Source organism: Dasypus novemcinctus, chromosome 7, assembly GCF_030445035.2.
Source record: "Dasypus novemcinctus isolate mDasNov1 chromosome 7, mDasNov1.1.hap2, whole genome shotgun sequence".
NCBI lineage: Eukaryota > Metazoa > Chordata > Mammalia > Cingulata > Dasypodidae > Dasypus > Dasypus novemcinctus.
The window spans coordinates 77,940,559-77,965,758 of NC_080679.1; the positions used below are offsets into that span (position 1 = coordinate 77,940,559).

The 25,200-nt window shown below is 41.3% G+C and overlaps 1 protein-coding gene across 2 annotated transcripts in view; it reads right to left on the reverse strand.

Annotated features, from left to right (window-relative positions):
- MYO3B (myosin IIIB) overlaps positions 1–25,200 on the reverse strand; it is a 529,864-nt gene that overhangs the window by 270,898 nt on the left and 233,766 nt on the right. For both annotated transcript variants that reach the window (XM_023589485.2, XM_071216296.1), the window contains one exon: positions 9,440–9,595. In XM_023589485.2, the coding sequence (XP_023445253.2) occupies positions 9,440–9,595 (156 nt within the window). The remainder of the gene's footprint in view (positions 1–9,439; positions 9,596–25,200) is intronic.

Sequence of the window (25,200 nt, forward strand, 5' to 3'; positions counted from 1 at the left end):
TGCGGAGAGGTGAGTCTCTGCGTTGAGAAATGCCAGACAGCCTTTTAGACACCACTCCCACCTCCATTCTTCCACACCCAGGATCACGGCCCTCCAAGAGTGGGAGGAAAGGAGTGGAGCATGACTATCACCTCCACCAGGTCCCGGATCCAAAAGTAAGTAAAATCTGTTTGGAGAGGGAGGTGGTGAAAAGAGAGGGAGGGAGAAGGTCCAAAGATGGCCTTACACTGTTCCTCAAGAGTATAAGACGAGGGTCTCTGTGGCCATGGGCAAAACTCAGAGACAAGCTGACAAGTGGCACAGATTAAGAAACCACTTCACTGTCACTACATTCCATGGGTTCCATATGATAAGGAAAATGTTACCCAAAGCGGAAGAGAGTACTATTCCTGCACCAAAGTCAATGATTTTGAATATTTCCTCCAAATCATTATTTCTACTTCAATATACCTTTGATAATAGCGTTGATGAAAGAAAAACTTTTATTTTTTAATTTAATTTTCTCAAAGATCCATTTTATTTATTTATTTCTTCCTCTCCCTTGTTGTTTGTACTGGCTGTCTGTTCTCTGTGTCTGCTTGTCTTCTTTTTAGGAGGCACTGGGAACTAAACCTGAGACCTCCCATGTAGGAGGGAGGTGCCCAATCACTTGAGCCATCTCTGCTTCATGCTTATTGTGTTTCTCAATATGTTTCCTCATTGTGTCTCTTCACTGCATCATCTCATTGCATTATCTTGTGTCAGCCTGCTGTCTTGCTTGTCTTCTTTAGGAGGCGCTGGGAACTGAACCCAGGACCTCCCATGTGGTAGAGGGGCACCCAACTGCTGGAGTCACACCCACATCCCACGAGAAACTTTTATTTGACTCTAACTGTAACTATATAATCATGAAACTGGAGTGAGAAAAACAAAAACAGACCATCTAGGTGTGACATCATTCTACGGAGAGTCAAAACATGGATGGAGATACCACCCAGACGACTACTTGAGCTCTAACTTGACCCAGAACTTAAGGTTATATTATCAAACAAACATCACAATACATAGATCTAAAAATAGAAGAATTGTTTGGGTGGAAATTACTATAGGATCTGTCTGTTTTTCATCTAAGAAAGGTTTTGGCTAGGATTCCAATAAGGCGGCATCTATATCTACCTTCTCTAGGCAGCAAGCATCAGTGACATCAGCAAAAAATTAAATATTAATTAATTAATTCAGATATCTATTCAGATAGATGGTAGATGATGACGAGTAGATAGACAGATATTAGATAGCAGTATATATTTATTGCTTCTCTATTAGGAGGATCTGTAACCGCCTATGTGTCAAACATCTTCAGGTCTTCATGAAACAAATAATTTAGAAGTCATTCATTCACCCAGGAACCATCAGTTTATGTGATATGGGCTGTGGAGTGTGTGTGTGTGTGGGTGTGGGTGTGTGTGTTTGCATGTGAAAGAGGAAGTAAGCAAGGTATACTCTGGGGAAAGCAGAGTGAAATTTGTTTTCAAAGATCACTGTTGGCAGGTTGAAAAGAAATCAGAAAAGCTGAGGTCAATGTTTTAATCAGCCTCAGGCAAACTGCAAGGACAGAAGCAAAATCCATTAAGTGGGCGGGGAGGGGAAACCAGCAACTTAATTCTGCTACCAAGTAATACATCGAGCAGACCCTTGGCATTTGGGGTTTAACATGTGTGGTTTCAGCTAGTTCCAAGCCACCCTGAAGGAGCACATGCACAATCTCGTCATTTTTATCAAGGATCACAGCTGAGTGAATGGCAGGAGGTGGTGTGCAGGAGAGAGCCACAATGCAGCAAGCTGGGTCCCTGTTGCCTCCATGTGCCTTCCAGAGTGGTTTTATTCTTCTCCCAGTAACCCTTGTGAAGATAAGAGATATGTTTTCAGTTCTACTTCCCTGAGCTTTAATGGTGGAATGATATACCAGATGATATTAATAAATTCAGGCATTTGTAAACCTGTTTTGGGACAGAAATCCTTTGGAAGGTGTGGCAGTTTGATATTATTTATAAATTCCAAAAAGAGATACAGATTATGTTTGTAAACCGGTCCGTTTCTCTGAGTGTACTTTGATTGTATTAGATTCAGCTGAGATGACTTTGATTAAATTATATTAAGATTAGGGTTTTGATTCTATTGCTGGATTTCCTTTAGGATCTTGGCTATGTTACATAAAACAATTTAAGAATGTGCCAGTTTAGTTAGACTTAGTTTACTTAAGGAAATGAGAGAAGAGGAGAAAATAACAGATTATAGGTAACTGGGTATACTTGTGGGCTGGTCCAGGCAGAGAAGGGAAAAGGGCTGATTTACCTTCTGTGCTTGCTTTTTTTTTTTTTTTAAGATTTATTTTTATTTATATCTCTTCCCTCCCCACCCCCCTGGTGTCTGCTCTCTGTGTCCATTGGCTGTGTGTTCTTCTGTGTCCATTTGCATTCTTGTCAGGCAGTACCAGGAAACTGTGTCTCTTTTTGTTGCATCATCTTGCTGTATCAGCTCTCCATGTGTGCAGCGCCACTCCTGGGCAAGCTGTGCTTTTCTTGCATGGGGCAGCTCTCCTTGCGGGGTGCACTCCTTGCACATGGGGCACCCCTACGAGGGAGGAACCCCTGCGTGGCACAGTATTCCTGGCACACGGCAGCACTGCGCATGGGCCAGTTCACCTCACGGGCCAGGAGGCCCCTGGGTACTGAACCCTGGACCTCCTATACGGTAGGTGGATGCTCTATCAGTTGAGCCACATCCACTTCCCTGTGCTTGCTTTTTTTTTAACCATTAATTATTCCTCCCAGTTGCTAATGTTCTGGGGAGGGGTCCCAGTTGTTTGCTGTTTTGATTGACTATCCCACCCATCAATTTTCCCATGGGGGGGCCAAAAATAAGGTCCCTTGAAAATATCCAGGGCTTTTCCTTGACCCCGGATGATCAAGGAAAATTCTCACAGGTTCTTCCAGCAGCTTTCTGGTGGGAGTGAGGTAGTCTTTCCCTCAGAGGATTTCCAGGTGGAATTCCATGGCCATGTGTTTCATGGCCATGTTTTTCTGCCAGGTCCCAGATTCGTCTTTTCATTCCCTAAACTAGCCTACCTCAATTGGACCATGTCATTAGGGTGACTCAGTTTGAGTCCCTGCCCCCTTTGTGGGCTATATAAGTGGACAATCAAATAGACACACAGAAGCAGGTACATGAGAAAAGAGAGTTTATAGACACAGAAGATGACTTTGATCCTGTGGCCCCAGGGAGAGCTGAGCCATTAACCTGATAGGTTGCAGTTGAAGAGAACAGAGCCTTGAGCAGCTGAGAAGACCCTGAAAGAAGTGAGCCCAGTAGCCTACAGCTAAGACAGGAAGAAGTGGGCCCAAGAGCCTTAAGAAGAAAGAAGAAGGCTGAACCCTTGCAGATGTTGCCTAGTATCTTTGTTCAACATGTGCCAACAGACTTGGGTGAGGAACCAACCTTGGGTTGAACGTTTTAGGGCCTTGTGGCAGTAAGATTTTTCCCCAAATAAATACCCTTTATGAAAGCCAACAGATTTCTGGCACTTTGCACCAGCACCCCTTTGGCTAATAGACCATATAAGCACTGATTAATACAGAAAGTCAAGGAAATGGGAAGTGAAATAAAGGAAATGACAAATCATTGAAAAGAATCCCTGACAGATTAAGTAACAATGCAGCCTCAAACTGTTGTTCACAGAATTTTAGAGGTTTTTTTTTTAAACCTCCTTTAAGAGAGTAAAACTTGAACTCATAAATGTATTCACCTGAAGCAAATACATGCCATGGCAAATTTACAAGTTACTGGGGAAATTGACATTCCAATGGTTTCACTCATATGATATAATCAGCATTAGGTAATGATATCAAATGATGTAGCTTCTCCATAGGTGTCTCTGCATGCATATATATATATGTATATATATATATATATAAAGCCTTTCTTCATGGACTCTTCATGTTCCATTATGGACAAACTCCCCATGATTCTCAGTCTTGTTCTCAAATACTTATCCTACCTCCTCATAATGAAAATGCCCCACTTCCCCATAACCCTTTTGCTCCATCTCCACCTTCCATCCACTCCCTACAATGCTCTAGATATACTATCCTGTCCTCCATGCCTCCTCCCATTATTCCCAATCATTATTCTCCCTCACCAATTTATCCTCTTTTAAAATTCACATCATTCTTTACACCATCCTCTCTTTTTTTTTTAATTGATTTTGTAAAAATATTACATTAAAAAAAATATATGAGGACCCATTCAACCCCACCACTCCCACCCCACCACTCCCCCCCCAGCAACACTCATTCCCATCATCATGACACATCCATTGCATTTTACACCATCCTCTCTTGGTAGTCTTGTTATCTACCAAATTCCAGGGCACACACTCTTCCTCTTAGCATTTGACTCTCAATTTTGCCTTCTCTCCATCCCTTCCCCTGAGGCCAGTTTTTGGTTTTCCCATGCCGCACAATCACTTCGTTAATTCTTCCCACACTCATTTCAAGTTTCCTCAACTTGCTCAACTCTTAAGAAACTTATATTTCCATTTGACTGAAGTTGTCCACAACTCAGCTATCCCTAGTTCACAATTACCTCTCAAAAGTTCCCAGATCTCAGTTCTGAAATCTCCTTTCTCTCCACAGCCTGCCATCCTTGGTTTGTCTCCACTGTAACTGCCAGCCCTCTGACCCAGACCCTTCCTAGGCTCAAAATCTTTGAGCTCCTCCTGGCTTCAGTTTCTTCCAAACCCCTAAATGACCCCAAGGATATTCTCATTGCTAACCTGGTTCCCTTGACCCCTCTTCCACCCATTGTATCCATCTAAGCCAATCTCCAACCAGAAGAAGAGAGTATCTGCTTTCTCTACTCCTATTCCTAAGAGTTGCTAGAGATGATGGATGGGAAAGGTGCATTTTTGTTTTGTTTTGTTTTGCTTTGCTTTGTTTTGTGTCTGGTACTAGATGCTCTCCTGAATGCTCTAGATACATTATCTTAAATACTGATTGACTTGACTACAATGGAATCCTATTCAATTAAGCTCCACCTGGGTTTTTGGTGCTACTGAGCAATCATTATGTCTGTCAATTCTTTATAATATTACTCATAGTGGCCATTTCAAAGATTTTACACTTACTGGAGTCCAAAGTCCACTCCCAGTTCCATGGACACTTTGCTTAAAACTTTAGAAAGATAAATGGCATTCAACAGAGTACTTTCTTCCTCCTCAGATTTTTGGATATGTTCATCTAACCTCTCCCCACAGCTTTCCAGATTTAGAGGTTCATTTCACCTTCCTCTTAGACCCTTGATGCCACTCTCTCTTGCTTTCTCTGCCATAAGCAATGTTCTCCTCTCTCTTGTATTGTCAACATCTCCCTCTATATAAAGATGTCTCTCCTTCACCTACCCAAGTTTTCCCCATCCTCTAAGAACCTGACTTCTTCCAACCAACTACCAAAGTCTCCTTCCTCTGAGGAAAGTACCAAAAGTGGACAGAACATGCTCAGCCTTTACAGGAACCCCAAGACAGTTTTCTCAGTAGGCTGTAGGTATCATTCCTTTGTATCAACTCTCCTAACTAAACAAATTGCTCCAGCTGATAGACCCAGGACTGCTTGGACCACTGAAGAGCCCAGTTTTGGGCAGAAAACTGGAAGCTTTGCATAATACCTTGACATTGCATTTGATAGGATATAGAGGACGCAGAGATTTTTGGGTTGTCTCTGTCTCTTAGTGTCTTACAGTTTCTGTTTCATTGCTGTCTGAGTCAGAGCAAAGAGATAGGCAGCTCAGTTTAGATAGGTTCTGAGACAGTTCTCTCTTTCCCTAATCTCCCTCAACTAATCTACCACTAAGTCGTGACAATACTATTACCTTAACATCTTAATGTCTTTGTAATTGCCACCATCTGCTGATCTACTCACTCATCTCCCTGTCTCTAGCTTTGCCCCCTTCTCCCCCATTCCATTCTCCACACTGCAATCAGAATCATCTTCCTGGAACACTTTTCTGCTTGAAACCCTTCAGCAGCTCCCTAGTGCCTAAGGAACAAATCCAAGCTTCCTAGGTCCATCGTGATCTGGCCCTGCTCTTATCTCTCTCTCCCTCCCTGGCCCACACCAAGCTCTTATGTCTCCCTCCCTGGCCCACACCAAACTCCAGCCATACCAACTACTTGTGTACCAAATTCTCCCAGCTCTCTTTGGCTTCCGTGCCTTTGGCCCTTGCTCATTTTGCCTCCTCTACCTGGAATAGTGCCTGTGGTGGTTTGGAACTGTATGTACCCCATAGAAAATCATGTTCTATTCCTATGAATCATGCACCTATTCCTATGAGGGCCAACCTATTAAAGTAAGTTTTCATGAGGTCACTTCAGTTAGGGCATGGCCCAGGGTGGGTCTTAATCTTCTTATTAGAATTCCTTACAAACAGGATAGATACAGAGAGAGAAAGCTACAGAAGCAAGCAACTGAAAGCAATGGAAACTGGAAAAGGAAGGAGAGACAAGCAGACGCCACTGTGTGCCTTGGCAGAGGTGGCAGAGGACCCAAGGATCACCGGCAGCTGGTCTTTGAGAAGAAAGCATCACCTTGATGCTGCCTTGATTTGGACACAAGCCTCAGAACTGTAGGCATGTAAGCTAAAAAATTCCCATTGTTAAACCAACCCATTTTATAGTATCTGCTTTAAGCCTAGCAAACTAAAATACCCCCCATTCTGACTGCCTTCTATTTGTTCCTCAGAACAGTTTGAGCACTATCTTTCCCCTAGTTCCAGGCCTTCCCCAACCATCTCAGCTCCAGTTTGGTTTAGATGCCTTTCCCAGGTACTTTGGTAAGTACCCCAGGCATTCCTTTATCCAGGCCCTTTCCATGCTGAACTGTTCTCATCTGATTCTTGTCTGTATCACACACCGGACTACCAGAGCTTTATCAGGAACTGTATCTGATTTGCCTTTGTAGTCCCTGTGTGCAGCATAAGGCCTGACACATACACACAGATAAATGTCTCTCAAACGACTAAATGCATAAATTAGATTTTTAATAAGAACTAGAAATCAATATTTTAAACATTCACTGCTACCCCAGTACCTTTTATTTTCATGATATTATATGGTAAATAAATACAGAAGAATTTGCACAGATTAAGGCCAAGGGGTAGTTTTAAAAAAAGAAATGTGGAGCTTAATACTACTGTATACCAGTTGTACTACTACTACTTACTAATATTGATTGAGGACTAACTGCATCAAGCACTATTCTAAGCATTTTACATCTATTGACCCCCTTAACTCTCAAAACAATCTCCACTTTATAGATGAAGAAACTAAGGCACAGAAAGGGAAAATAGCTGGTCCAATAAATGGCTGAGCTGGGATTCAAACCAGAGCCAGTGATTTTAACCACCACACTGTATTGCCAGCTCTGTGACCATAATTACGCATAAAAATTCTTACTCAAATACAAACTCCCCTCAATTTTCTTCATTTTTATTCCCTCTTAACTTGGAAACCAACAACTTTACATATATTAAATTACCAGTCTCAAAAGATCTCTGAGGCCTGTTCTTTCTGAGAGTTTTCCCAACCCCAGGCCAGTTGGAAAGGGGAAGTAATAGTAGTAGGCTGTAGGTGTAAGTGTCAATTACAAGCATTGTATTTCTTTTGGAATTAATTTTCCTACATCCTAAGGAAGTGGCTGTTTTGATACCTATTTGTGAGGTTGTATTTTTCTTTAATGACTGTTCAAAGAAAACACAAACTGCTGAGTGAAACCGAAGATTACAAAGACCCCATGAGAAGCCTTTGCGACCACATGAGACTTGGACATCAAAGGAGTTAACAAAGATAAAGAGAAATTAGAGAAAGGGGGTGAGAAAGCCTGGAGCCATGATTTTCTATGGTAAAAGGAGAGAGGTTTTTGAAAGAACATAGATCTGGACAGGCAAAGTCAGGCAAATATGAAAGGCTGGATAACTTTGCAAACTAAGCCTCAGAAATTATTCTGTGGCAGACCTCCCAACAAGGGAGACTGGGGGAGATGCCCAATTTAAATTATAGCATTTGAATTCTGGGTTTCTTTATGGTTTGGTCTGTATTTTATTCCATTTCATTTTCTTTTTTGGTGGTGGTGCTGGGAGAGTGGGGTGTAGGGGCTGGGGTAGGGGCAGTGGTGATGTTAGTGGGGAGTGGCTGGTCCAAAAACACAGAAGCAAGGGAAGAAATGGGCAGGGACGCGGGTTTAAACACACCTCCTGCTGTTTCACGAAGGCACCAACTTGCAAGAATTTCTCAACATTTCTCTACCTCATAAGGAAACCATAGAAACAGAAATGGCAGTGGAAAAGAGGAGAGAAGAAAAAATTTTGAGCCATCTGAAAGGAAAGGTGCTGAGGGAGCGGGTAGGAGAAAGGAAGATACAAAAGATACCTGATCTTGAGACTACCTCCAGCTTGAAAATCCTGATGACAATGTCTGCCTTTTTTATTTGTAAACAGTTTCTAGACAGTATGTGAATATTTCCAGAACTTGTATATATTGTGACGTTTTCTTTTCTTTACCTTTAATACTTTGAAGATTCTTTTAATAATGATGGACTGAAGCTTATCTGTATCCTGGCCAGTTTTATAAAACCAAATAATTGCTAAGCAGGGCAAGCAGGTTTATTTGCATTAAAAAATAATTTTTTTAAAAGGGAAATTCTGCCACTCTCTGGAGAGAAACCAAAAATCTATTTCTTACAGACCACCATGGAATGCTATTTGAAACAATTGCCACTGAAAATAAACACATATATTTTTAAATCTTCCCTTTAAAAGAAAAAAGGGAAATCTCAGTTGATTTTAAAAGGTAACAGGAAAAATATATGAAAAATAGCATTTAAAAATACTAAATTGCCTCTAAGGAATTTTTAACTAAAGAGGAAAGTGTCTCAGGGCACATTTGAGAAAAAGCCTCTTGATCTTTCCGAAATCAATTTACAACCTATATTTCTGTCCTCCAGTCTGCAACGGCCATGTAAAGGTTTTTCACACTATTTCAGCTGCAGCTATTTTCCTACAGTAACCCTTTATTGGTAACAAGGTCACATTGACATTTAATATAAGTATATATATATATCATATAATATATATATTTGGTTTTTTTTTAACTAGAGTTAACCAAACATGAGGACAGAGTAAGATTTCAGCCACAGCTGAGAGAAACAAGCCATAGAAGCGCAAATGGCAAATGGGCGGTGTGTTTCTGACGCTCTCTTGCACTTATCCACTGGTTATGGAGTACTTAATGTAACGTAAATTAAACTCTCAAAAATGCAGGGATGTGATCATTATCAGTAATAACACTGGGCAAATCAAAACACATGACGTGCTGTTTTTTAAGTAACCAGAGAGAGGAAGTAGAAAAACCTACCTGGTTTTAACAATAGGGTTTAGATGCATCTGGTCTCCGAGGACCTTGGCCAGCTGTTTTTGCAGAAACGAAACGTTTTCATGGGCTCCTTTAATAAATGGGTGGTCGAGGAGATGTGTGACGGAAGGACGCCTTTCAAAATCCTTAATAAGACATCTGTTTGTAAAAATCAGCAAATAATCCAAAATACAAACTTAGACACCCTGCTCTTCTTCTGTGAATATAGGAGAGAGGCAAGAAAATGCATTTATAAAACCTAATCATTAACCTTACCGCTCTTTCTTTATTAATATATTCCAGGAAAAAATTAAAACAGCCTTATTAGCTGAATGAATTAAACTATCAGAAGTCTACTTTAGTTTGTTTTACGTAACTATTGAAAACATGATCAAATTTTACCAATTTAATTTGGGATATTCAAAACACAAAAATAGATGGGTCAGACTGAATTTCCTGTCTGAATTTTCATTACAGAAAAAAATTTTCAATGTAGTGAAATTGATTAGTCTATTTATTTTAGAAGCAAATAGAAATAGAATTTAAATATTATCACCTCAACTAGAAACTAAAATACGAACTGTCTCATTATTAGTGGTGGGGAAAATGCAAGGTTGCAAGGAAGAAACTAATCACAAAGAAACCTTCCTAGAGAAAGTTCAATATCTTGATTTCTAATGTCTTCTGAAGAAGCAGAGAAACCTTAGAACAGGCAAGTGCCTATGATATAATTCAGATGAATTGGAATGGAATTTTGCAAACAGGGAACATTCAAAACAGCAAAAATCGGGTTGCATTGAAACTCCTCTGAGGTTAATTGGTTAAAACAGCACCAGTGTAACCACTTTCTGTTTCATATTCAATGTCCCTTTCAAAGAAAGCCATGATTTAAAGGATTTGGCTATATGCTCTGTGTTATTAAAAATGATTTTGACACAAAGAAATTTTATTGAAATTGGGTCTGATGAATACCCCTCCAATTACCATCGTGTTTCCAATCTGAGAGTTGCCCTTGACGGAAGGAAGAAATTTCAATCTCAGCCCTTTTAAGCTATCAGTCTTGCACTCACTTTGGAGGCTAGGATAAAACTGATGCCATTCTGCCTGCTCCATGAAATGAAAACTTCCTGTATTGCCAAGAGTGACATGTTGGCAACATCTGAAACACGACATGCTTTAAATAAAGAAATGCACTGGCAAATGATAAAACGTTCAGCTATACCTTGAGCATTTAAGCTTAGTTCTTAAAACCTTAAAACAATCCTCACCCATTACATTTACAAAAAGGCTTTATCCTTTGCAGTTTTTCACTTCAAATCACTTTTACATCCCTCACCTTCTAGCACTAAAAAAGGGTTTTGGTCAACTTCCCAGACCTTTTTAGAACTGATTCAGGCTATTCCTGTTTATTAGAACTGGAGCTTTCAGCTAGAAAAACCAATAGAACTAGGTTATCGCCATTCTGCTGCCTGCAGGACTATAAATACCATTCCTGCCTTGCCATGGAAAGAAATCAATCATTCAAGTTTCATAGGTTCCGGGGCCTTTAGTATAATCCAATATTTTTCTTACCAAAAATTTAAAAAACCAGTACACGTGCCCATGTCTTTACATCTGTAATCTTCCCTCGACTTGACTCTTTGTAACAAATGCTAATAACCAAAGCATCTGAAATAAAAAGCAACCCAAGAGGTAGTTACGTGGTCAGTTATACAGGTGCATGGCCCAGAACTCCTGACTTGAAGGACCATCTGCAACACTCCTAAAATAAAAACAGTCGGTATTCTGAGAGTTTCTCCTGAAGATGGACATGGTGGTTCCCACACCCTCTGGGTCATAGAGAGAAGGGAGATTAGGAATCGCTGAGTCCCACATCTAAACCTGCTCAGTGAACTTGGGCAGGTCACATTACATCTGTTCCTCATCACTAAATAGACATACCAGTACTATAGTATTTCCCTAAACATGGGACAGAAATTTCTTAGTGTTTTTTCCCATATATTATTTCTTACCCCTGCCCTTTACTTTATTTATTATTTTTCTATTGCTTTCTTCTTGCATTAGTTGATATTTCATCTGATTACTAGTAGGTGCTCATGGAGAAAGAAAAACAGAGCAAGAGGTCCAAGTCAACCCTCAGCTGCTTGGTGACTAGTGCCAACACTTCAACTAGTAAACTCAGAGGGTTGAAAGTGAAAGTGGGAGGCATAGCAATAAAAACAAACAACAAACAAACAGGGCGGCGGACTTGGTCCAGTGGTTAGGGCGTCCGTCTACCACATGGGAGGTCCGCGATTCAAATCCCGGGCCTCCTTGATCTGTGTTGCAGCTGGCCCATGCGCGGCGCTGATGCGTGCAAGGAGTGCCCTGCCATGCAGGGGTGACCCCGCCATGAAGGGGTGTCCCCCATGTAGGGGAGCCCCATGCGCAAGGAGTGCGCTCCGTAAGGAGAGCCGCCCAGCACAAAAGAAAGGGCAGCCTGCCCAGGAATGGTGCCGCACACAGGGAGAGCCGACACAACAAGATGACGCAACAACAACAAAAAAGAAACACAGATTCCCGTGCCGCTGACAACAACAGAAACAAAGAAGATGCAGCAAATAGACACAGAGAACAAACAACCAGGGTGGGGGGGGAGGGAAGAGAAATAAATAAATAAATAAAAATCTTTAAACAAACAAACAAACAAACAAAAAACCTCATAGCATGTGAAGGGGAAAGTGGCCTGAAGTGGACTCCACCTTCCTCTTTTAAATAGGTGCCTTGGGACAGTGTTCCAGGTGAGGCCTGAAAGCAAGGTCCTTCTGGTATGTCAGTAATTAAAGCTCCTTGGATAGGGTTTGAGAGAGACCAGAAAACTCATATTCCAGCCTTATGAAAATAGGTCTTTACTAGAAATTGCATTGCAATTAAATGTGTTTTATCTTGTTTTACAATTTTAGAATCCAGTGGGGAAGCAAGGTGACCAACAAGTTGTGAGATGACTTAGTATTCTGGAGAGGGGTTCTCTCTAGATCACAACAGCAGTAAGAAATGGGGTCTACATAAAGAAGTAAGAGAATTAGACAAGGAAGAAACTAACTGGTAAATCTGGTCTCTTAAAGATACAAAAAATAAAGATGGGCAATCCACTCTCGAGAAGCAAAGATCAAGAAGATCTGTTAGTTCTCTCGGTAAGACCCAAGTGGGTTGAATTCAAATCACAGGATCAGCAAAACTGAAAATGCTTTTGTATGGGAAAAATACTCAACAGAGTTGTGACATATCCAACTGTACTGGAGAATTTTTAGGGGAAGGGCATGGAGACCTTGAGAGGATAACTTTGTTCTAAAAGACGCTTGTATTTTTTTCTCTCATGGGGAGAAAGAACCAGACTGAAGTTGAATTATTATTTACTGACAAATAGAGGAAAGGTTACAGTTCTACCTTCAGAGCAGATATGCAAAAATGTGACTGAAAATTATGTGTTACTAGACATCAGGGCATCAGTATCATATCACGTCATTTATTCAGTAAATATTTATTTCGCAGCACCATATATAGGCAGTATTAATTAATTAATTAAAATATTATGACCCTTTCCCTTGAAATGCTGCAATCTAATCAGAAAGACAGAAGGACAAGAGAAATACAGGAAACAGCAAAAGTTGAGTTTGCAGATTTATTTGGGATGAGAAATAACACAAAAGCATAGGGTGTCAGAGGTACAAGAACCACAATTTTCTATTTTAACCCCCCCTTTTTAAAAATTTTTTTTTATTAGAGAAATTGTAGGTTTACAGAAAAATCGTGCAAAAACACAGAGTTCTCACATATCCCCTCACCCACACCACATTTCTCTATTATTAACAGTGTGGTACCTTTGTTACAATTGATGAAGACAGTGTTCATAATTATATTATTAACTATAGTCCACAGTTTACATTAGGCTAACTCCCTCTCTTTTAAGAGGTAGAGAAACTGAGGTCAAGTCCTCACCAGGAGAACTCACCCTACCCTGCACAATGATCAATATAATCCTGGGTGTGTGGGAAAGGAGGGGAGAAGAGTTCTGACTGGGGAAGGCTTTCTTGAGCTGGTGAGACTTGACCTAGGACTTGATAGTTTTGGAACTAAATTGGATATATTGGTGGAGTAGAAGTAGCAGCCCAGCTGCTATGCCAAATACTGCCCAATGGGCAAGCTTACCAATGGGAATTTGCTGGCTTAGGATTTCTGAGGCTGGAAGGCTTGTCTCCCCTCAGGGCCTGTGGTATTCTGGCCAGCTGGCAACCCTTGAGCTTCCTTGGCTTTTCAGTGACAATGAGTGGTCTTCTCCTTACTCTTCTGGGATTTGTTGACTTCCAGCTTCTTGCTCCTCTCCTGGCTTTCTCTCTATAAAGTCTCCAGTAATGAGATTAAGGCCCAAACTCAATCAGTTGGACCACACCTTAACTAAAAGAATGTCTTCAAAAGGTCTTATTTGCAATGGGTTCACACCCACAGGGATGGATTAAGAGCATGATTTTGGTTTGGTTTTGTGTATATGTGTGTGTGTGTGTGAGCTGCATAACTCAGTCTGCCACAGAAGCATTTCAAGGTTGAGGTGCAAGAAATGGGACAGACAGGCTGTGAAGCCAGGTACTCGGAGGCCACCAGAACAGTCACCGTCACTAAGCTGCTCCTTTGAACCCCCAAGAACCACCACTGACTTTAAGCCCTGTACCAACTTTGGGGTATATTCTTTATCGCCAAAGTTTTGCAATTTGGTGCGAAAACTCATACTGTTTAAGTTGGCCAGATCAGCATTTTCATTTTATTCTACTCCCAGGCAAGGATTTAGTGGATGAAGATGGAATTGACTACTGGATCCTTAGAACAGCTGAGAGTTTCCATATCATTTTTTAAAAAAATTAATTAGTTTATTTATCTCTCTCCCTTCCCCTCACCTCAGTTGTCTGTTCTCTGTGTCTATTTGCTGTGTGTTCTTCTTTGTCCGCTTCTGTTGTTGTCAGCGGCATGGGAATCTGTGTTTCTTTTTGTTGCGTCACCTTGTTGTGTCTGCTCTCCGTGTGTGCGGCGCCATTCCTGGGCAGGCTGCACTTTCTTTCACACTGGGTGGCTCTCCTTATGGGGCGCACTCCTTGCGCGTGGGGCTCCCCTACGCGGGGGACACTCCTGCGTGGCAGGGCACTCCTTGTGCACATCAGCACTGCCCATGGGCCAGCTCATCACACGGGTCAAGGAGGCCCAGGGTTTGAACCATGGACCTCCCATGTGGTAGACGGACACCGGACACCCTAACCACTGGACCAAGTCCGCTTCCCTTCCATATCTTTTTAAAAGCATAGTGGAATCCTCTAATCTGATTTGGAAAACAAACATAGGAAACTAAGAAAGGTATACTATACTTATTCATTTCAGGATCACTTAATAAATCCAAAATTGCAAATTCCAGATGCAGAATATTTTTCCTCAACTGGGGGTTGAACATTTTTGTTTTTTCTTCCTTTTTTTTTTTTTTTAAACAAGAAAATACATAAAATGTTGAACTCTGGATGGGAAATGTATACCAGCTAATGTGGGGTGAGTTCCCCCCCCCCCCCGACCCAAGAAAAAGGGAGAAAATAGTTTCCTGGTCAAAGATGTTTGGGAAATATTGGTCATTTTCCAAACCAAGTAAGTCTAGAGTTTCATAACACATGTGAGCATATTAAAACTTGTTAGAAGTCCTTGGGTAACATTTTAATTTTCTTTAAATTGATGTTTCCAAACTTCCCTTGGCACACACACTTTTTTGTTTCAATGGAACCAGGGCACCTGCAAATAGTACCCTTGGAAGCTATGTTTTAAGAAATCAGCACTATGCTTTTGGAAAGGGTGGCAGAGTCCTCATGTTAGTTGACTTAGGGGAGACATACAGAGCCCTTAATTTTGCCAACACATCTGAGGCACCTGTAGGCTGTTGTTTCTACAGGATACAAAGTGTCTCAAACTGGGAAAGGAGCTTCCTCAAGCTCACTTCTTCCTGGAGTAGTATTTTACTGTGGAAAAAAAAATGTTGAACAATGACTAAATACAGGGATACTCCTTTTTCTCCAAAGTCATAGATAATTTTTTCTTTCATTCCCAGATTTTCATCATTAAAAAAAATCTGGATTTAGGTGATTGTCTTTGGGGTAAGAGATAAAATGAAACAAAAGAATAAGAAATTTAAACTCTTTAAGAGATCCTGGATTTACAAGGCCATGTTAGGTGGTTTGAATATGATAGAAAAGTATACCAGAAGAAAAAGAAAACAAACTCCAGCCTTGACGGAACTCAATCCACTACCTAATTTTGAAATTCTAGTACCTTCCATCATGCTTACTTGACTGAAGATTAACTCTCAGAACTCATTAGTGTCACCACATTAAACACAGGTTATTGCAGCTATTTGCTACCATCTCCTAGCCTGGCTCCTGCCAAAAACAGGCAAAAAGGGGACATTTCTTAGCAAGAAGCAAGGTTAGACTTGTCTGTGGGGCTCTCTCGAGCCGGCAATGCCTGCACACTCTGCCTCTCAAACAATAATGCTGTCGAGACACAGCTGCTCTATTGCTGTAACCTGCCATTTTATAACCCGAAAAATCAACTGTCTGCAAGGGAGGCGCTGTTTATCAAGAGTCACAGATAAATATTTACTGATGAGTGAACACAGTTGATAAAAAGCAGCTGAAAAGGCAAAAACTGGAAATACTGATGAGCTGGGTGAGAAAAGCATGAGGGGAAATAATCTTATTCCACATAATGATACAAAAATAGATCAAAATTGGGGATTTCCGTATCGTCTCATTTCTTTTTTTAATGTTCTGCCTTTTAGACTTTCTGCTGTTTTCTGGAGGGCTTGCTAAGTAGATTTTTTTAAATGTTCCCATTGGAGCAGAATATCAAAAAAAAATTTTTTTTTAATCTGAGCAAATATTGCCTTGCCCTGGGATGCACTGTACTGCCCTGCAGTTCCTATCATCATAAAACAGAAGCCTGACTGACAAAGAGGCCTCCACTGCAAGAGGAGAAAATCCTCCAGAGGCTACAGTAATTATAGGTTAAGTATTAGAGAACCATGGTGCTCTGTCTTGGGAGGAAATTTCCATTCTGGAAGGCAGGACTATGATATACACAGACATTTTCCCAAGATGACTAATACCTCGAAAGAAGGCAAGCTGAGAAACCTGACATTGCATATGTTATTTTAGTGAAACACCACCACTCAGTTTGGTGGGATATTTAATTGCATTTCAATTTTCATGAAGTTTACAAATATTGCATTCAGCGGGTTTAAAGTCTCACTAGTTAGAACTGCAATTGCATGATAACGTCACATCTGGGGTGGGGAAGAGGTGCCCTAATCTGAAAGAGTTAAGTGGGAACAAGGAGGGCACTACTTAGCCAGGCTGTCTCCAGTTATCAATCAGATAGAGTAGCCGGTTTCTGTGGAAAAGGAAAAAGGCCCTGACAAGGTAGGACAGAAGATTTTAAAACAGGAAGCTGTCTCCTTTTGAAGTGGGTAGTAGAAACAATTCTGTGTGGCAAAGTCAGAGAAAGACTGCATAGCTAGAGGACAACAGGGAAGCCGCCATCTTGTCTGAGATACCGTGGCCAGGAGACCTAGATGCCAGGTTTGAAATGTGAGTAAGCCTGACCTTTAGACAAAGCTGTCAGCCCGGAAGATCCAGAGAGAGTTCAGGTGAACCCAGGAAGAAAACAGAAATGGAAGTCCATTGTATTTCCTGAAGCCTGAGGTTGAAGGAGGCAATCTGCGCACCGAGAAGAACTAACTTTTCTCATCCAGGGAGGACTCAAAGAAGGTGAAAAAGTGAAAAAGTGTTGCGTGGTCCAAAGCCAAAAGATAATGCCTAAGAGCGGGTGAACCAAATCTCCCTCTGGAGTTAAGAAATGAACACCTATATGTAACTGGAGAGAGGGAGCCCAGGAATAGACGGACCGCACTAAGGCTGAGAGCAGCAGTGTGTAACCCGGTAAAGAGCCAGGGTGAAACCTGAGAATGCAAGTACTGCTTCACTCAACCCTTGTCTCTTGATCCCTTGGTCATTAGTAAATACTTAGAAAAGCCCATACTGTGTCCTTAGTGAAAGTGATGTGGTAACAAAACCCTGTCCATTCTAGATCTTCATGCACTGCTTATCTGAGGTTCAAGCCAGGGAAGGGTGAGGGGGCAAGTCTGGGAGGGGCAGAGGGAATAAGCAGAGTTTACCAGGGACAATAGGCAGAATCAGTGTAGGAAGAGGAAGAAAGGAATCATGCAAACTTTCTAAGCAAAGGGGTGAAATTGGGAGAAGGACCAGTGGAAACCAAAGCCATGGAACAGGTCAAGGTGGAGCACAGGTTTGGGGTATACAGAAGTGTGTCCCAGGAGAGGCCAACTGAAGGCACATTGGTTGAAGTGGCTGTTTTACTGTTCTGATTGATACTTCCCTCTACTTTTGCAGTTGTGCTTTCAAACTGTCATATGACATTTGCAGAAGACTGTGGATAAGCATGCTCTCAGGTGGACACAGCTACAGCCAAGGAGGGTCTCAAACCCCTGGGATGCAGGAAACCCAAAGCCAAGCATTGGTGTCCCGGGTCTAAGACAGTCTCTTAAGAATTGCTAACTGATGGTCCCCAAATCACCATCTTCTCTCTCCACCGTGTTTTCTTAGTTTCTTCTTCCTTATTTAGGTTTTCATGAAAAGCAATTTGCAATTAAACATATTTCTCCAGGCAACTCAAGCCATCTGGTACAGTTAGGGGACCAGAAAAAATGAGTCATTACTCATTTTTTAGCTCTAGCAACTAGTTTATTGGATTGTTGGTCTCTGTTCAAATCCTACCCTCTGGTTCAAGGGATTGGGAATGGTGGAATCCCTGAGAAATCTGCTGCTCCCCAAGAATCTGGGTATTTCCCGCTGACTCAAGTGCTGAGAGCCTCCTCTGCAGCATCCATGGCACTGCCTCTTGAGCCTCTGGGAGGGTCCGAGGTTGGTCACAGGTCAACTGCTAGAGGCAGTCAGCACACCAGACTTGGACGCTGGCTTCCTTTAAAGGCCTTTTTTTTGGGGGGGGGGCGGGGTGAAAATTAAGGAAATATTTACATGAAACAGCTTGGGAAGGTGAGGGGTGATCAAAGGGGTATGTGATAGATGGCTCCAGAAGGAAGAACTTAGGGAAAATGTGGGTAAATCAGGATAAAATAATCCAGAGGTTGACAATTCCATTTTTCAAAGGTATTTTGTTTTATAGAAACAGCTCAACACACTTAAAATAGTCTGTTGATTTATTTGTTATTTTAAATAACAACAACATGCACAATCTATGAATCCATCATTCCTTTAAACAATGAAACATGAATTCATTCATTTTTTAAATGTTTGGTGCCTAGAATTGGGGAGATGCTACCTAAAGATTAAGGGTCAGGGATTGGAGTTAAATCCTAACTATACCTCTTAATTATGTGTGATGTGTAAGTTACGTAAGTTCACTGAGCCTCGGGTTCATCATCTGTAAAATGGCAATAAGGGGAGTAAATGAGATAATACATGGGCAGTGCCTGGTACACAGTGAGTACTCACTAAATGCCAGTTACTCTGGTCTGGGGGTGACCAACTCCAAGTGGGACAAGTGCTACAAAAGGCAATGCTAATGTCCAACAGCTCCATGAGTTAGGTTTAAATAATACTGTGCCTGCCAATTATTTTCATTCAAAGTTATTCCTACCATTGAGGACAAAATTCCTATTTGATATTAGGAGTCCTTATCAGAAACTCAAAGTAAACTTTGTGGGGGGCGGGATGGGTTGGGAGATGGGGGGACGGGGGAATGGGGTGACATTCTGGTTCTGACAATTCAGCAAAAGCAAAGAACTTCGGCATTTTTGAGCTCAAGCCTTTGGGCACTCCTATTTTTGAATATCTGGCTAATTTCTTTGATTCAAAAATCAATGTCTATTTTGACAAATAGTCATGGTCTGTTTCTTTGTCCAGACTTAAGGGCCTGGGGACTTAGGAATTCTAATCCTTTCCTTGATCCTACTTGCTACTCTGCCCTGAGGTAAAGCACAATCCTTGTTTGTAGGCATTTTCTCCCTGCCTGGGGAAGCAATGGGCAATCCCAGCTATCACCTATGAGAAAAGGTGCTCGAGGTCAACGATGCTTAGCCATCACATGTTTAGGTATTCCCCTGGACAGGGTGGGGCTAGGACAAAGGCAAAACAAACATTTTTACTTTCACCCTTAAGAAGCTTATCATCTTCTGGAGTCATGCCGAAATTACACATGTGAAATATTTAAAGGAAAAGATGGAATTGAATTTATTCATCCATTCATTCAAACATTTACTAGATATTTACTGTGAACAGCACTTGTGGCAGTTTGAGATTATTTATGAATTCTGAAAAGAGAGATTATGCTTGTAAACTGGTATGTTCCTCTGGGCATGATACTCTTTGATTACATTAGATTCAGCTGAGGTGTCTTTGATTAATTTATATTAAGATTAGGGTGTAACTCATGTCGAGTCCCCTCCCCCTGGGTGGAATGTATAAACAGATACATGCTCAAGAAAACACACAGAAGAAGACACAGAAGAGGAGAGAACTTGGTCATTTCGGTCCTGCCATGTTACAGAAAGGAGAAGGCTCAACTAGCTAAAGCCCCGGGGAGAGCTGAGCAATTCACCTGATAGTTTGTAGCTGAAGAGAACAGAACCCTAAGCAGCTGAGAAGGCCCTGAAAGAAAGGAGCCCTCCAGCCTACAGCTGAGATTGGAAGAAGCTGGGCCATGGAGCCTTAAAAGGAAGAGGAAGGCTGAACCCTAGCAGACATCACCTGCCGTCTTGCTTCAACACATGGCAACAGATTTTGGTGAGAAAACATCTCCTGTGGTACCTTGAGTTGGACTCTTTAGATCCTTCTAACTGTAAGCTTTTACCTCAAATACATACCCTTTATAAAAGCCAGCAGATTTCTGGTACTTTGCATCAGCATATTTTTGATTGCCTAATACAGTACTATACCAAGCACTTAAGGGAAATGATGCCTGGAGTGAGATTTTGATCTCATGGAATTTAGAAGCAATTAGTAGAATAAATATGGGCACTAATAATAATTCCAGGTGGAAAAGTGTAAACACAAGAGTAGCTCAGAAGAATTAAATAATTCTAGCTAGAGGAACAAGTGTTTCAGATGACAGGTAATGAACTGGGCCTTGAAGAAGTGTTATCAGGTGGCTCTGGATTCTGGGCTTCTAGGTTCTTGGCTTATGTTGTATAAAAGTAAGGACACACCATAGGGTAGGCAAGGGAGTAAAGAGTTTATTTTTTATTTTTTATAAGATTTATTTATCCCCCGCCCCCTTGTTGTTTTGAGTCACTGTCTGGTCTGTGTCCATTTGCTTTGTGCGTTCTGTATCTGCTCGTCTTTTTAGGAGGCATCTACCTCCTATATGGAAGAGAGGTACCCAACCATCTGAGACACCTCAGCTCCCTGGTTTGTTGTGTCTCTCATTGTCTTTCCTCTTTGTGTCTCTTTTGTTGCATCATTTTGTTGCATCAACTTGATGCGTTTGCCTGCCATGCCAGCTTGCCTTCTCCAGGAGGCACCAGGAACCAAACCCCAGACCTCCCATGTGATAGGCAGAAACCCAATTGCTTGAGCCACATCTGCTTCCCAGGAGTTTATTAAGAAACAAGAAAAAGAGGAAATACACGGTCCAAGGCATGGACCATGGGCCTACTGCAGGTTGAGTTGCTCATGTGGGGTCCCAAATCAGGGCTTTTTAAAAGCCCATGGGCTGTTCTGATTGGTTCCCCTACTTGTCATTTCTCAGGCGGTCAATGTGAGGCCTTTTGAGGATATCTGGGGCTTTCCCTCGACCCTGAATGGGATTCTCATTCCAAATGAGATTCTGATGGCCAGGGTCTCAGAAGGTCTTTCTGGCAGCCTTTTCTCTGGAGGTTTCCAGGCAGAGTCTCACAGTCATGTGGTCTGTCGGCCATGTTGTTTGATGTGCCAGCTGCCTTCCGCCTTTCACTATACTAACTTGACTAAGAAGAGGATATTAACAGAAGTGCAGGGCAGGGACATTCCAAGTGGAGGGGTTTGGAAGCCCTTTGGCATAAAATTCATGGCTCATATGGGAAACAGAGCAAAGAGTGAGAATCTGGCCAGGAACGTCTTATTCAGAACCTAGAAGGCTTTTGGTGGGCTCGGGCTTTCTTCTGTAGCTACACTGAACTGAGCAAGGAGACAACACAATTCGATCTTTGCTTTAGAGAACCAACTGGTACCATGACTGAGAATCAGTTAGAGGGAAGCCATACAATGTGAATTAAGGAAGTGGGAAGAGAAAGAAGAAATGACAGTTGTGCCATGGGCCTGGAAAAGGAAAGAATGTAACGGGGGAAAGAGAACGGGGCCACTGGTAGAGTCTTAGGCTAAGTTAAATTTAAGGAAAGCCGCCCAGCATGAAAAGAAAGAGCAGCCTGCCCAGGAATGGCGCTGCCCACACTTCCCGTGCCGCTGACGACAACAGAAGCGGACAAAGAAACAAGACGCAGCAAATAGACACCAAGAACAGACAACCAGGGGAGGGGGGGAAATTAAATAAATAAATAAATCTTTAAAAAAAAAAAAAAAAATTTAATGATGGACCTGTAGCTAAATCTTTGTGAATGTAACAATCGACCACCTTCACTACTCAACTGAAATTTCTCTCAAAGGACCTCAAAGCTCTTTAAGTCACCAAATTCAATGGTGTATTTTTAGTTCTTACTCTATTCTACCTCTTTGTTCCAGCAGTTAACTGATCACTACCTCTCAACTTTCTTGAAACATGTCTTTCTTTCTTGCTGTGAAGTTACATCTCTTAGTTATTTTCTTACTTATTTGACTACTCTTGCTCATTTATTTTCATTGCTAGGTAGAATAAAATGACAAGGGCAGGGAAGTGGCTGTGGCTCAATCAGTTGGGCTCCCGTCTACCATATAGGAGGCTCACCAGCATGCCACGGAGAGCTGCCCGGCCCGCAAGCTCCACAGAGAGCCAACTCAGCAGTGACGCAACAAAAAAGGGAGACAAGCAAAAACACAGAAGAGCCGGCAGCGAATGGACACAGAGAAGCAGACAGCAAGCAAGCCACAAGGGGAGAGGGGAAATAAATAAATACGGACACAGAAGAACACACAGCAAATGGACACAGAGAGCAGACAGCATGCAAAAAAGCAAGCTACAAAGGGGGGGATAAAAAAAAATGACAAGGGCAAAGGAGAGAGGGTATGGTATGCAAAGGCAAGGGTGAACGAAAATAGAACTGACAGTATTTATGCACGCAGGTTTGGAATTTGCTCCTGAACAACATAGATATTGCCCAGTGGATCAAATGTACTGACACAGATAATGGAGAGGGAAATTGCATATTATGGAGAAGACCATCCCTATCCTTTGGGACGTGAAACTCAAGAGTGCCTGCAGAGTCTGCTGAAAATGGGTGGTTTTAACCACAGTGGATATGTCTGGCACCACATGAAAATTAGAAGTGTAAGAAAACCAGGAGGAGCTAGTCTATAAAATTTATAATTGACTAATTACTACCGTTGATTTTTTTCCCTTAAACTTTTTATTTTGAAATAATTTCAAGTTTATAGGACAGTTGCAAAAACTCCAACATACTTCCACATCCCCACACCCCCAGACGCACCGATTTTAACATGTTGCCATATTTGCTGTATCATTCTACCTATCCATCTGTCATCTATTCATCCATACACACATACATACATCTGTCTGTTTTTGGAATATTTGAGTAGGTTCTATGCATTATGTGTCTTGAACACCCAGTACTAAGAACAAGGATATTCACTTATATAACCATCGCCAGTACAATTACCAAGTTCAAGAAATTCAACATTGATTTAAAGCTTATAGCTTACATTTTAATTTTTTCCTGTGTTTTGGAACATTATTGGTAATGTCTGTGATGGTTAAGCTCATGTGTCACCATGGCTAAGTTAGAGTGTCCAGTCATTGGGTCAAGCAAGCGCTGGTCTGATTGTTACTGTGAGGGTTATTTTGTGGGTTTAAATGATTAGTCAGTTGATTGTATCTATGGCTGATTACATCTACAATCAACAAAGAAGATTGCATTCAGCAATGAGAGAAGTATCCTGGAATCAGCTGAAGGCCTCAAAGGTAAAACTGATGATTCCAGCAGTCAGAAAAAATAATTTCAATCTCAGCTTCACCAGTCAGCTTCTCCTGGGGAATTCATTGAAACCTCCTTTAGTTCCCAACTTGAGGCCTGTCCTACAGAATTGAGATTTACCAATCCTTATGGCCATGTGACCCAATTCCTGGAATAAATCTCTTAATACATACATACATATATATACACACACACACACACACACACACACACATATACATACATACACATACACATATACATATACATCCTGTTGGTTCTGTTTCCCTGAACAACCCTAATCCAATGTCTTTTTGAGCCTTTTCTCTTCCATTATTCATTCCTGTCCAGGATCATATATTGCATTTAATTGTCAATGGTCTGTTTAGTTGCTCTGTTTCCTTTTTTTGTTTTTTTTCAAATTGTGGAAACGTATATACAACACCAACATTTCTATGCTAACCACGCTCAAGCATACCATTCAGTGGGATTAATTGCATTCACAATTCTGTGGTAGACTTCACCATCCATTACTAGAACTTTCCCTTCACCACAAACAGAAATCTTACACCCACTATGCATTAACCCCCATCCCGTCCCTGTTAACCTATATTGTAATTTCTGTCTCTGTGAGCTTGCATATTCTCCAATATTTTCTTTGTGGTTACCACAGGGCTTAAATTTAACATCCTAAATCTATAACAATCTTATTTAGTTTGTGTGATGGTTTGAAGCTATATGAACCCCAGAAAAACATGTTCTTAAATCTAATCCATTCCTGTGGGTATGAATGAACTATAAGTAGGATCTTGTGATGAAGCTACTTCTGTTAAGGTGTGACCCACCTCATTCAGGATGGGTCTTAATCCTCTCACTGGAGTCCTTTATAAATGGGATAATACAGAGAGAGAAGGAGCCATGGAAGCAAGAAGCTGAAAGCAATGACACCTAGAAGAGAAGGGTCAGATCAGCAGATGCTGACTTGTGCCTTGCCACAGGGCTAAGGAGCCAAGAATTGCCAGCAACCAGTCTTTGAGAAGAAAGCATGACCTTGATGATGCCTTGATTTGGACATTCTCATGGCCTCAAACTGTAAGATAACAAATTCTCATTGTTTCAACATAACCCATCCCATGGTATCTGCTTTGCGCAGCCTAGGAAACTAAACTAGTTTGATAATGACTGTACTTCAATAGCATGCACAAACTATGTTCCTATACCCCTTCATCCCCTCCCTTCATGTACATCTTGTAAGGAATTACATATTTGCACATTATGATAACCAAACCACTGATTTATCATTACATTTTTATGATTTGCCTTTTATACCCTATAAGAAGTAAAAAGTGGAGTAACAAACCAAAAATACGATAGTACTGGCATATATATTTACCCAAGTTGTTACCTGTCCAGAGATCATTACTTCTTGAGACTTCAATTTATTGTCTAGTGTCCTTTCCTTTCAACCTGCAGAACTCTCTTTAACATCTTTTGTAGGGCCCATCTGGTGGTGACAAACTCCTTCAGCTTTTGTTTATCTGGGAATGTTTTAATCTCGCTCTCA